The 14,830-nt window shown below is 38.4% G+C and overlaps 1 protein-coding gene across 1 annotated transcript in view; it reads left to right on the top strand.

The window, feature by feature from the left end:
* The first annotated feature begins 3,509 nt into the window (after window positions 1-3,509).
* The window catches only part of LOC129491797 (uncharacterized), a 48,604-nt gene continuing 37,283 nt past the window's right edge, over window positions 3,510-14,830 (top strand). Inside the window, exon 1 of the mRNA XM_055296334.2 lies at window positions 3,510-3,551. Coding sequence (XP_055152309.2) covers window positions 3,526-3,551 — 26 coding nt within the window. The 5' untranslated portion in view covers window positions 3,510-3,525. The remainder of the gene's footprint in view (window positions 3,552-14,830) is intronic.

The following is a 14,830-nucleotide window of genomic DNA, read 5'->3' on the forward strand; positions in this document are numbered from 1 at the left end:
TAAGTAGTGATTTTACTTGTTTTGTTAATCTTTCTGAAACGTATGTATAGCTCACATTTATTTAAATGTTTAATATTAGCAGTGTTTTCATCTTTATTTAGAATTTTGGTGATGTTTTTGTGACCAGAAATATACCATAGGAACTTCACTCATGTTTATATCAGTCCATGGGAAAATTGGTGTCAGCATATGTCATTTCACTTAAAGTCACAGTTTCCAAGAGCCTATCTATGATTTTAAGTGAGGACCTGGGGGACCTACCTTACTTTTCAACGATAACCTGGCTGTAAGGGCTGAAATGCAAGAGTGGACAGATATCCTCAAAGAAAGACCAAACCAAAACAAAAGAAAACAAAGAAACCCAAAACCAATTACTCTCAACAACAACAACAACAACAACAACAACAAAAGCCTGGTCACCCATCTGAGACAGAGATAAAGCCTTCAGGAATTTTTATCAAGGATGTTATTCAAATAAAAACATTTTGCACTAAAGAAATTATCATGGGAGAAAATCTTTTCCTGTGTCTGTCAGAATCTGACTCCCATTATGCAAAATGCCAATCTGAAGTTTTTCCATTTTATTTAATTTCTTGGTAAGTGACCTTCCCGCCAAATATGCATCTCAAATAAAAGAGAGTTATTTTCCACATTAATAAGGCAGTTTGCAACAAACAAGTATCCAATACTGGAAAGAAAATTATACAATAAATGCATTGTTTTAGTTTTGTATTTTCTTCTGGTTGTCTAATTACCTTAGCTGAGGTCCCTATTCTTGAAGACAATAGCAAAAACGGCAACTACTTTTACACCAACCTAACAATAGCTATCATTTTCAGTGTCCCTTCCAGGCCCTGGGTTAGATGATTTAGTGGATCATCTCCAGCCTTGTGGTTCTAAGGGATAGACACCATTATCCTCATTTCACAAATCCTGAGTGCCAGAGAATTTCGTATCTCACTCAGGGTCACACAGCTTTAAGAAAAAAAAAAAAAAAAAGGCAGTTCTGGAACCTAGATCTGCAGGAACTGGAAGCCCATTTTCTTTTCCTAACCAGGCTCTCTCCTAAGTGTTTTTAATTCATAAACAGGGCTGTTGACTCAGGCTCCCTGGTGTAAGATTCAAGACTCATAAATTTAAACCTAGTTGGGAATTGCAAACACACTTTCATTTATTGCTGCTATAATCAAAGAGGAGGCTTTTACTTAAATATTAAGGTTTGGGGATAGTAGCATAAATAGAAACAATTAATAAATATTCTAATTGTCCTTCTGTCCCCACTTACATTAACCTGCACTAAAGTTTTAGTTGAGCCATGTTCCCCCAAGTGCTATCCTTACACTTTACAGATGTTGCTTCTAATTTCAATAATAAGCTAATTTCCAACAATAACTACCCTTGGTTAAATGTCACCCCTAAAGAGCATCTAAAGTTCAAGTTAAGAAAAACAAAAAGTCACCCTGGGACTGCTTGTACGGTTCTTTTCACAATTGAGATTTACCAAATTGCACTGATACACTAAATTGTTCCCATCTCAAGAGGTATTTTTTAAAGTATGTATGTCCAAGAAGTATATTTAGATGTGATATAATTTCATTGGTTAAAGTGCCTATTAACTTCTCTGTGTCTGGATATTCTTCTCTGGGTCAAAGTGAGGATTTTGTTTTTGTTTTTGTTGTTGTTGTTGTTTGTTTGTTTTTCATAAAAAGTCAACTTCCCAAGTTCAGAAAAGACTACTTTTGCTACATGAGATTTTAACTTAACATTTAATTTATTTAAGATATATATTCAAAACCTTAGTCTTCTTTAGTCCTTGAATTTAATTTAAAATTATTACAATTCTATATCTAAATATAGCAAATTTCAACAGTCACTTTCAATATGGCCTTTGATTAATGTTTGATCAACTCAAGTTGAACAGCTAAAACTTATTCAAATAACTGGTACCTAAACTCTATATAAATTTAGTATATTCAATCTCCTTTATAGGCTCTTCAAATGTCTACCTTTTAGCCAAAATTGAAAGAATTGAGTTTCCACAAACTCAATTATTATAAATTTAATGAGTGAAGTTTATAAATATAATACATTTTAAATTATCTTAAACAATAAACACACAAAGATTATTTCAATTTTCTTAAACCTAACATGAAGGTAATAATACTGTGGATTTCATTTATTTTATTTCCTCTAACCTCAATTTTAAACCTTCCTGGAGTTAAAAGACTCTCAGCTTCATGTTCCCAGTGAATTGTAGCAATTGTCCCAAGAGAAATGAAGCAAGTAAAAGAAACGTAATGACTACAGATTCAAGACGAGGAAAAGAAACCTGGGGGCTTTGTACACCTAGGAAAGTTCTCTCCACCCACTGATAGATACATGGATTCATTTTTGTGTTGTTGCAGTAATAGAGGATTGAAAGTCATTACTATTCAAGTGAAGCTGGTTTTACTGATGTCTTCTGAGGCAAGGTACACTATTACCTAATTATTTCATCTACACTTATCTACACTGTTTGAGTACAATTTCTTTCAATAATGTCTTTACTGTCTCTTTGAATCCTGCTTTGATTTTTATTGTTTAAATTTTATTTTATCTGTCTTATCTGACAGGGCACAACTCCTTAGGTCAGATGCTACATATCTCTCATACCTTCAACTAGTCCTTTAGTTATGATGCCAAAGTCATGCTAATGACAATCTGACTACTTCAGTACCTCACTCACAGGACTATTTTGAGAGTCAAATAAGCTAACTGAATACTAAATTTTTTAGCACAGTGCCTAGAGCATAATAGGCACTAGACAAGCTACTATTATTTTGGGGTGTTTTCACTTACATGGACTTTTATCCAGTTGTTGAATTTTAGTTATAACAACATATAATTGTAGTTTAAAAAATTATATGTTCTATTACATCCACTTCCTGTCAAAGTCCCATTAAAGCAGCAGTTAAAAATATATTTAAAACATAATAAGCCTATAAGCACAGAAAAAAAAGTATAAGAGCTAGTAGCTCAGGAAACCAAGAAACAAAACAAAACAAACAAAAACAAGCAAACAAAAAAACAACCTGAACCTAAGCAGATGATGGGAAAAGCTGAGAAGCAACTTAATTTACACTGAATTTTCACTAAAGACACTGAAACTTTACCTGAAAAGGCTCAAGAATTGTCAGTGATAGTTGGGGTGACAATGGGGCAAAATAATAGAAGAATTAATTCAAAATTATCTTTAAGAAGCACTGATATAGTTTGGTTCTGTGTCCCCACCCAAAGCTCATGTCAAAATGTAATCCCCACCTATTGGAGAAGGAGCCTGGGGGGAGGTGATTCAATCATGGGGGCAGACTACCCCCTTGCTGTTCTCATGATAGTGAGTTCTCATGAGAACTGGTTGTTTGAAAGTGTGTAGCACTTCCCCTTTCACTCTCTGTCTCTCTCTCTCTCTCACTGGCCATGTGAAAATTTCCTTGCTTGCCCTTCACCTTCTGCTATGATTTTAAGTTTCCCGAGGCATCCCCAGCCATGGCTCCTGTACAGTCTGCCGAACTGTGAGTCTATTAAACCTCCTTCCTTCATAAATTATCCAGTCTCAGGTAGTTCTTTAGAGCAGTGTGAGAATGGACTGATACAGAAAATTGGCACCAGAGAAGTGGGGCATTGCTTTAAAGATACCTGAAAATGTGGAACTGGGTAATGGGCAGAGGTTGAAACAGTTTGGAGGACTCAGAAGGAGACAGGAAGATGAGGGAAAGAAAGACTGGCTAAATTGTTGTGACCAAAATGCTGATAGTGATATGGACAGTGAAGTCCAGGCTATGGTGGTCTCAGATGGAGATGAGAAACTTATTGGGAACTGGAGTAAACATCACTTGCTTTGCTTTAGCAAAGAGACTGGCAGCATTGTGCCCCTGCTTTAGGGATCTATTGAACTTTGAACTTGAGAAAGATGATTTAGGGTATCTGGCAAAAGAAATTTCTAAGCAGCAAAGTGTTCAAGGTGTGATCTGGCTGCTTCTAAAAGCCTGTGCTCATCTGCATAAGCAAAGAGATAATCTAAAACTGGAACTTACATTTAAAAGAGAAGAAGAACATAAAAGTTTGGAAAATTTGCAGCCTGACCATGTGGTAGAAAAGAAAAATCCATTTTCTGGGGAAGAATTCAAGCTCAAGCCAGCTGCAGAAATTTGCATAAGTAAAGAGGGACCAAATATTAATAGCCAAGACAATGGTGAAAATGCCTCAAGGGCATTTCAGAAACCTTTGCAGCAGCCCCTCCCATCATAGACCTGGAGACCTAGAAGGGAAAAAAAATGGTATCATGGTCTAGGCCTAGGGCCTCGCAGTTCTGTGCAGCTTCAGAACATGGCATGCTACATCCCTGCCACTCTAGCTCCAGCAGTGGTTAAAAGGGGCCAAGGTACAGCTAAGGCCATTGCTTCAGAGGGTGCAAGACCCAAGCCTTGGCAGTTTCCATGTGGTGTTAAGCCTACGGGTGCACAGAGTGTGATAGTTGAGGTTTGGGAGCCTCCACCTAGATTTCAGAGGATGTATACAAATGCCTGATATCCAGGCAGAAGTCTGCTGCAGGAGCAGAGCCCTCATGGAGAACCTCTACTAAGGCAGCACAGAGGGAAAATGTGCAGAGGGAAAATGTGGGGCTGGAGCCCCCACACAGAGTCCCCACTAGGGCAGTGCCTACTGGAGCTCTGAGAAGAGGGCCACTGTCCTTCAGACCCCAGAATTGTAGATCCACCCAACACCTTGCACCATGCACCTGGAAAAGTTGCAGGCACTCAATGTCAGCTAATGAAAGCAGCCACGGGGGATGTACCCTGCAAAGCCACAAGGGAAGAGCTGCCTAAAACCTTGAGGGTTCAGTCTTTGCATCAGCATGGCCCAGATGTGAGACATGGAGTCAAAGGAGGTTTTGGAGCTTTAAGGTTTAATGACTGCCCTGCTGGATTTTGGACTTGCATAGGGCTGTAGTCCCTTTGTTTTGGCCAGTTTCTTCCTTTTGGAACCAGAGCATTTACCCAATACCTGTACCCCCCTTTTATGTTGGCAATAACTAATTTGTCTTTGATTTTGCAGACTCATAGATGGAAGGGACTTGCCTTGTCTCTGGTGAGACTTTAGACTTGGACTTTTGAGTTAATGCTGGAATGAGTTAAGACTTTGGGGAACTGTTGGGAAGGTATGATTTTGTTTTGAAATGTGAAAAGGATGTGAGATTTGGGGGGGGCAGAGGCAAAATGATATAGATTGGCTCTATTTCTAAAACCAAATATCATGTTGAATCATAATCCCCATGTGTTGGAGGAGGAGCCTGGTAGGAAGTGATTGAATCATGGGGGCAGACTTTCCCCTTGCTGTTCTTGTAATAGCGAGTGAGTTCTCATGAGGTCTGGTTGTTTGAAAGTGTGTAGTACTTCCCTCTTTGCTCTCTCTCTCTCTCTCTCTCACTGGCCATGTGAATATGTTCTTGCTTCCCCTTCACTTTCCACCGTGATTTTAAGTTTCCTGAGGTCTCCCCAGGCATGCTTCCTGTACAACCTGTGGAACTATGAGTCAATTAAACTTCTTTTCTTCATAAATTACCCAGTCTCAGGTAGTTCTTTATAGCAGTGTGAGAATGGACTTATATGGCACTTAGACCTTTAGATCATTTCTCATTCTTTAAAGGTGAATAAAAGTCCTCTACCTCTGGCAGAAGACCAGCTGTTTATTCTGTCAAGAGGTAAATCACAAGAAGCCTATGAAATAGGGTTATCAGCTACAGGTGAAGGCATGGGTAACTTAATAAAATAGGGAGATTAATCAAAGCTTAAACACAAAAATTGACAGCCCCTGCCAAGACTCTTAACCTCCAGGGACAAGGCTGTGTGTTAACCTGTTCTTGCATTGCTATAAAGAAATACTGATGCTGGGTAGTTTATAAAGAAAAGATGTTCAATTGGCTCACAGTTCTGCAGGCGTAAAGGAAGCATAGCAGCATTGGTTTAGCTTCACTCATTGTGGAAGGTGAAGGGAAAGCTGACACTTCATGTGGCTGAAGAAGGAGGAAGGGGGGGGGAGGTGCTATACACTTTTAAATAACCAGATCTCATGAGAACTTAGTCACTATCATAAGAAAAGCAAGGGGGAAATCTACTCCCATGATCAAATCACCTCGCACCAGGCCCCTCCTCTGACATTGGGGATTACAATTCGACATAAGATTTGGGCAGGGACACAGACCCAAACCATACCAAGTTGTAAGGGTTTCTCTAAGGAAGCTGACTAAGCCCATAAAAAGAGACCGAAAGAATCTGACATTTGAGATTCTCCAATTGTCTTAGTTTGTTCAGGCTGCTATAACAAAATGCCTTAAACTGGGTAATTTGTAAGGAACAGAAATGTATTGCTTACAGTTCTGGAGGCTGAGAAGTCCAAGATCAAGGCCCTAGCAGATTCAGTGTCTGGTGAGGACCCATTCCTCATAGATGGTGACTTGTATGTGTCCTCACATGGCAAAAGGGCAAGGCAGCTCTCTCAGGCCTCTTTTATTTTTATTTATTCATTTTTATTTCAATAGTTTTGGGGGTGAAGGTCATTTTTGGTTACATGGATAAGTTCTTCAGTGGTGATTTCTGAGATATGGGGGCACCCATCACCTGAGCAGTGTACACAGTATCCAATGTGTAGTCTTTTATCCCCCACCCCCTCCCACTTTTCTCCCTGAGTCCCCAAAGTCCATTACAACATTCTTATGCCTTTGCATCCTCATGGCTTAGCTCCTACTTGTAAGCGAGAAAATGTAATTTTTGGGTTTCCATTCCTGAGTTACTTCACTTAGAATAATGGCCTCTAGCTCCATCCAAGTTGCTGCAAAGGCCATTATTTCATTCCGTTTTATGGCTGAGTAGTACTTCACAGTGTACATATACCACATTTTCTTTATCCACTTATTAGTTGATGTGCACTGGCACCTATTATTGTTTCTGAATTGATGGTGTCTTTAGCTCCAAGTTTGGGATATGTGAGGCAAACAAATAAATAACAACAACAAAACCAAAAGCAAACTGAGAACCTACCACCTTAGCATACCTAGGGTCTCAAGTTCTTAGCTGGTCTGCCTTCTTCTCTATACCTTTTATTCTTCTTATGTTTGTATGTTTATATACAAGGTCCAGGCTTTATAGTTGCACTTGGTGGGAAGAATAAGGAAATGTATGTTTACTTTATTTTCTCACAAACGAAAGTCCCAGGAAACATTTTTTTTTCTTTTTTTTGAGACAGAGTCTCCCTCTGTTGCCCAGACTGGAGCATATTGGCACAATCTCGGCTCACTGCAACCTCTGCCTCCCGGGTTCAAGCGATTTGCCTGCCTCAGCCTCCCTAATAGCTGGGATTACAGGCATGCGCCACCACCCCCGGATGATTTTTGTATTTTTAGTCGAGACAGGGTTTCACCATGTTGACCAGGCTGGTCTTGAACTCCTGACCTCAGGTGATCCACCCACCTCCACCTCCCAAAGTGCTGGGATTACAGGCATGGGCCACTGCACCCAGCCCCTGGAAACAATTTAAAATGTATTAAATTTAAAATAATTTTAAAATAATTTATTTCAATGAAAAAACAAAATAAAGAGGTTGGTGGGGCTAGGATGTAGAGCAAAGAAAAAATGAGAGATATGTGAATGGCCTCCCAAAGATTATTCCAATGATTTCCCATGAGGTACAAACAACCTGCTAGGTTTTGATCTCCTGGTGGGGATCAGGACAAGTTCACAAGAACATAGCCCACCTAAAGGCACCAGTAGCCTATGGCAGCATAGAAAATCTAATGGCTGGTGCAGTTCTTTACCTGACATATTTCATTGATGAGATTTGCCCTCCTCTTCACAGATTAATATCCTTCTCCCAGTGAACTCAAAAGTCTATGAGGGCAGGAACAATGTCTGTCAGATTAGCCATTGTGGGTGAGCTATTGTAGGTTCTCTGTGTGCCTATGTCTGCATTGAATTGAAATTCATTTGAAGAGTGTACAATCTTGTAGTGCATTCTTTTATGTTTTTTAACTTTTATTTTAGGTTGAAGGGTACATATGCAGGTTTGTTATGTAGGTAAATTGCATGTCACGGGGGTTTGGTGTACAGATTATTTTATCACTCAGGTAATAAGCATAGTACACAAAAGATAGTTTTTCAGTCCTCTCTCTCCTCCCATTCTCCACTCTCAAGTATGCCCTGATGACTGTGGTTCCCTTCTTTGTGTCCACGTGTTTATGTGTTTTCAGTGTTTAGCTCCTACTTACAAGTGACAACATGCAGTATTTGGTTTTCTGTCCTTGCGTTAGTTTGCTTGGGATAATGGTCTCCACCTTTATCCATGTTGCCGCAAAGGACATGATCTCATTCTTTGTTATGGCTGCATAATATTCCATAGTGTATATGTACCACATTTTCTTTATCCAGTCTACCACTGATGGGCATTTAGGCTGATTCCATAACTTTGGTATTGTGAGTAGTGCTGTGATGAACATATACGTGCATGTGTCTTTATGGCAGAATGATTTATATTCCTTTGGGTATAGAAATGTCTGCATAATGCATGCAATATGGTTGCATGCTTTTAAATAATGGGTGCATGGTTTTAAAGAAATATTTTAATATACTACTCTTTAGTAATTATCATTCTTATAAAGATTCTTGATCTTTTCTACACTTTCTCTTCACAGTCTCAAAGACAAAAACCCCCAATTTCTTATCCGACCCACTCTAGGCTTGTACATAGCTATCTTCAGCTTCATTCAGAACTCAAAGCTCTTAATTTCCTTCATGGCTCTAGACCATCTCCTCCACCTCAAGTTCTTCTGAGTTCAACAGCTTAAAATGGAACTCTAGATTCGAGAAGGAGCATTGGCTCCCACTTCCAGTCTTTTTTCTCTTCCTCCTACTTTCATGGATCTTCTAATTATGTGGTCTCAGGAGGCAGCATGGATGGCTGTGGCTTTCAGGCTTCAGGCCTCTCTCAGGCTGAATGTGCATCTCCCTGGCTTCTCCCAGTTGGAGAGATCATTCATTTTTTTCTTCTTACAGAGTGAATAGTCTCCCTCTAAGTGGGTATTTTCAGCTGTTAGTTGCACCTTGAAGCTTACGTATGATAGTACTCTCCCATCATTTGTGGATGCCCCAGGTTTCTGCAGATGTCATAGTGGTTTACTGATTGGCATCACCTTCTTCCAATTAGATCCCTATCTTATATTAGGGCATAGATTTTAAAATAACATTTCAGCAGAGTGTGTTACTGACTCTTAGCCAGTCAGGGTGCATTTAAGGCACCCAAGTCCTCAATCTGCTCCAAACCAGGGCACTCTTCATTTTTCACTGGAGGATTGGAGAGGCGGGCCAGGTGGAATCAATAATATGCTGTAAGCCTGAAAAATCCTGATAGCTAATAAAGTATTTCTTTTAAAGCTAGTTTTATTTTAAGGAAATCCAGTGCTTTAAAATTCTAACTTATGGAAAAGATAATTTAGAGAGCAAGTATCTCCAAAAAGTTTTTTGGGGACTATTGAACTATTCTAATCAATCACGCTGATTTCCATCAAATCTTTCTCTTCTTGAGAAATTTCTGTCTGAACTTCAGCATAGCACTAAGCACTTGTAAATATTTGGTAAATGTAAAATGAAGAAATAAATAACATGAATATATGAATCAATAAATGAACGAATAAGTACATAAATGAAGCAATGGCTAAGAAAATGAATCACATGTTGTGTGTATCTGCCCATCATAACTTTTGATTTCTGTGTTTAAAGACAAATCATTTCAGGTTCAGAGGGTACTTGTTGGATTATACTAGAGGAGATTACTAAACAAGCAAGTGATAACTGGGCATCCATTCCCTGCCAGGCAGTGTGCACTGCATTTTTATAGACAATTGGCTTCTTTGTGAAACTATCACTGGCAGTTTCCTCTAAAGAATAGGTCTAGGCCAGGCACGGTGGCTCATGCCTCTAATCCCCACACTTTGGGAGGCCAAGGCAGGTGGATCACCTGAGGTCAGGAGTTCGAGACCAGCCTGGCCAATATGGCAAAACCTCAGTCTCTCCTAAAGATACAAAAATTAGCCAGGTGTGGTGGTGCCCACCTGTAGTCCTAGCTACTCAAGGAGGCTGAGTTAGGAGGACTGCTTGAACCCAGGAGGCAGAGGTTGCAGTGAGCCGAGATTGCACCATTGCACTCCAGCCTGGGCAACAGAGTGAGACTCTATCTCAAACAAACAAAAAACAAAAGAATAGGGCTACGTCCTGAACATAAAACAACAACAACAATAATAATAAATTTTAAACATAAATTTTGAGCCATAGTTTATAAATCACATATTCTGGATGAGGCCAAGCCAGGTATGTGGCAGGCTCTGAACCAGGCACTGCACATGGAGTGATGGGAAAGATCAACAATGCTCTGCCCTCGGGGAACTTATATTCTAGCCAGAGAGACAAACCCAAAGAAAGGAAATACAATAATAGCAGATTGTGATGAATGCTGGGAAAGAAGCAAACACAGTACTGGAATCCAGGATAATAAGAGACTACAATTGACTGGCCTCTGAGGAGAAGACATTTAAACTGAAAAGCTCCATTATTAGATAGGTCAAAGGGGACATCCTGTTTAGCCTTTCAAAGTTCTGCTTCAGTGTCACTTGCTGAACTTAACCTTATAGGTCTTCCACTCACAATGGTCCCCCTGGACAATAGTTAAGACTCTGCAGAGGGTGTTGCCCTTCCAAAAGAGATCTACTCTGCATGACAGCATTTCTGCCTCTTTCCCTTGAGAAGCAGTTCATGAGTTTTACATGCACTCCCTTGAAGGCATGATTCTGTCCCCATTAATGAGCAGCTTTGCTTGGTTTTATTGAGTAACTGCCATCTATTGACTTTATATAAAATGTTAATTATAAGTTAATTTGGGGGCAACCGTTTAATGTATGAAAATACAAAGAAGAATGCACAGACCATGGACTATGTCCACTAAGTGCAGCAATATATTTATTCTTAATATAAGCACTGCGGCAAGTCAAAAGAAGTAAGGGAGCAGATCTAAGTGGTATTGGGTCCCCAGTTAAAACATGCTATTCCTTCCCTTTCCTTGATTTTTCTTTTGGCCTGAGATTGAATGAACTGAATGCCCATACTCAGAAAGATGCTTGAACTATGCCCGCCTATATAACATGTATAACTGATACTAAAAGTGAAGGTAAGTCACATAAATCTAAAGCCAATGTAGAATCTTTCTGGTTAAAGTTTTTAAAACAAACCACAAAACTAAAAATACCTATAAAACCATCTTTTGCTAAATATTTAGGCAAAGGACATAAACATATGCACATATATAGATATTTACGCAAAGAACCATAAAAAGATATGTCTGCATGTACAAAGAAACTATTTATTGACAAACCCTTTGTGTTAGCACAGTAGCTTGCCCTTGGGGCTAACAGCCAAAAACTATTAATTCTTGCCATGGGAAAAACAATTTTAAAACTCATTAATTATGCCAAAAATTTACATTTTTATTTTTATTCCAAGCCTTGATTACAGTCTATTAATAAATGAAAATGTGCTTGCATTTTTAAGTACTTCTGAATTTCTCAAGTTTTGTTTTCAAAGACAGCAAAACTTCATCAACATTTTAATTTACTCAGGGAGTAGTCAAGGGAAAGGCTTTATTAAATAAAGAAACTGTCTTTGAAGAAATAGTTGGAGTTCAATAATATATTAAATGCCTGCTGAGGACTTTTTCTCTTTAATTTATGTTTTTATCAAAGTAAAATGGAGTTTTTTAAAAAAAAAAATCAAAAGCCACTACAAAGCTTATAAAGCAAAAAGCAGTTTATTATGCCACTACTCCCTACTCCTGAATCATTTAATGTCTTATTTTTTTCTTTTTTAATTTCTAACTGTATTTCTAAGTAGTACACTTACAGTGTTTTAAATTTTTTCATTTTATATATTAATTCTTGAATTGCAAATAAAGACGGATTTACTTCATTCTTTACAATCTTTACACCTTTAATCTCTTATTTGTGGCTTATTTCAACTGGCTAGGATTTCCTGTAAGAAGCTGAAAGGACTTTTCCTTATTCTTGATCTTAGAAGTAAAGCATTCATTCTTCCATTATGAAGCATAATGTTAATTGTAGGGCTTTGTAGATTCCCTTGAATGTGTTCAGGAAGTCCATCTCCTTTCCTAGTTTTCTGAGTTGTGTCAGTGTTATTGTTTTATTTATTTTGCCTTTCTTATAATTTTTAAATTAAAAACATATCACTTTTGTACACTTTGTATAAAGAATGACATATATTATAATTTTTAACTCTTAGTAACCTTAAATTCTAGTGAAAACCTAAAAGCGAAATCTTGAATTGTCTGTCACACTCTGTTGCCAGGCTGGAGTGCAGTGCCATGACCTCAGCTCACTGCAACCTCCGCCTCTGGGGTTCAAGTGATTCTCCTGCCTCAGCCTCCCCAGTAGCTGGGACTATAGGCACGCACCACCACGCCCAGCTAATTTTTTTTTTTTTGTATTTTTAGTAGAGACAGAGTGTCACCATGTTGGCCAAAGATGGTCTCGATCTCTTGGCCTTGTGATCTGCCCGCCTTGGCCTCCCGAAGTGCTGGAATTACAGATGTGAGCCACTGTGCGTGGCCTGCTGTCATTTTTAATATAAAAAGAAATGATCTTTTAAATAATATTTTCTTGTTTAATGAGTGTGACATTTTCTTTCATTTCTCTGAAAATATTTTAGAGTCTTTAAAAATTCCTTTTTACTCTGCTTTTCTTTCTTTTTTTTTTTTTTTGTCTTTTAAAATCACCACTATTTATTCTAAGTCCTGTTTTTCTGGTTAAAATAATTTGGTCTCCTTCTTTCACATAGGGGATTTCCTCCGATGTCTGGTTTATTCCTAGCAATTCATTTGTAATTGGAATAAGGCATAAAAACACCAAGTGGGTGGGGCTTGCTGACTAGCAGGCCTTACTGTAGGGCATCCCTACTCATTTCTTAGGGGGATGTAGACATGTCAGTATTTCTGTGTACTTTCTTTCTGTTGGCCCAGAAAAGAAATACCTAATCTGCTGCCTGGTATAAATATAGACCTGGCTGCTAAAATCTGGCAACTGATTAAAGGATGTGGATAGTGGTAGTGTGTGCCTGTGGTCCTAGCTACTTGGGAGGCTGAGGTGGGAGGATCACTTGAGCCAGGAGGTTGGAGCTGAGTGTCTCACCATTCAGTAGAGAGACTTTTAGCTCACCCTTTGTTTTGCTTCTTCCCTCTTTTCCCTACTCAACTGTCTCTGATAACCCAAAGTCCATAGTCTGTCTGGATCTGTTGCTCAGGAAGATAAATCTCTATTGCCTGCTAGGTTGGGGGAGGAGATGCTACCTGAGTATGCAGGTGAGTGAGGGAATCTGGAAATCTAATTCCAAGTTCGTCATCTTCATATCCACCCCACCTCTTGTCTTGCCCTTCAAAGCTCACCAGCACCTCCAGTCCTTAGGCTCTCTTGGGTTCTAATGAGAATATCATCTTGGTTTTTATAGACATTCTTATTGACTGGCAATTAAACATTAGCTTTCTCTACTTTGCTAAGTTACCAATGGTCCATCCACTTTCAGTCATCCAAAATGTTCTCCCATCCCTCATCATTTCCACAGGATTTCAGAATGAAGCAAAGATAACGCATCTATTTAATCCATCATGTTTAACAAAATATTCTGATGTGATTTTTTTAAATGCTTTTAAAATATGCCTACAAAAACATTCACCTGTTTAAAGGGTACTTACTATATTAGATGAGTCTTGACAAATGCATATAGCTATGCAACCACCACTACAGTCAAGATATAGAACATATGCATCACTCCCAAAATGTTCATACATGGACTTTTGTAGCTGATGCCCTGTCTCTACCCTGAATCCCTGGCAAGCACTGAACATTTCTCTCCCTAGTTTTGCCTTTTCTAGGATGTCATATGCATTGAATCATAGTCACATAGGCAGTTGTGTCTGGCTTCTTTCACTTAACATAATAATTTTGATTTTCATCCATTTGTTTCATGTATCAGTAGTTCACCACTCTTTACTGTTGAATAGGATTCCATCGTATGGACAGACCACAGTTTGTTAATCCATTCATTAGAAGATGGATATTTGAGTTGTTTCCAGTCCTTGGCTATTATTAACAAAGTTGCTGTGAATATATGTTTAAAGGTCTTTGCATGTGAACACATGTCTTTACTTCTCTTAGGTAAATATCTAAGAATGGAATTGCTGGGTCGTGTAGTAAGTGTATGTGTTAAAATGTATAAGAAACTTCCAATCTGTTTCAAAGTGGTTGTAAGATTTTAAATTCTTTTCAGCAATATGTGAGCAATCCAGCTGCTCCACATTCTCACCAACAATCGCTATTATCATTTTAAAAAACATCAGCTAAATACGAGGTGTTAAATTATATCATATCATGATTTTAATTTGCATTTCCCTGATGACTAATATTGTTGAGTATCCTTCATATTCAATATATGGATGCCATGATTGAAAATTCAATACCACTCAAAATTGTTCTTTAAATAAATAAACAAATCACTTAGGTATTGCTACAGGTTGAATTATGCTTTGCCCCTCTCATCCCAAAAAGATATGCTGGAATCTTAAACCTCGTACCTCAAAATAAGGTCTTATTTAGAGATAGACTTTTTACCGGGGTAAAGTTAAAATATGGTTATTAGGGTAGGCTCTAATCCAATATGACAACACCATTATAAAATAGAGAAATTTG

The sequence above is a fragment of the Symphalangus syndactylus genome, chromosome 10 (genome assembly GCF_028878055.3).
Source record: "Symphalangus syndactylus isolate Jambi chromosome 10, NHGRI_mSymSyn1-v2.1_pri, whole genome shotgun sequence".
Taxonomy (NCBI): Eukaryota; Metazoa; Chordata; class Mammalia; order Primates; family Hylobatidae; genus Symphalangus; species Symphalangus syndactylus.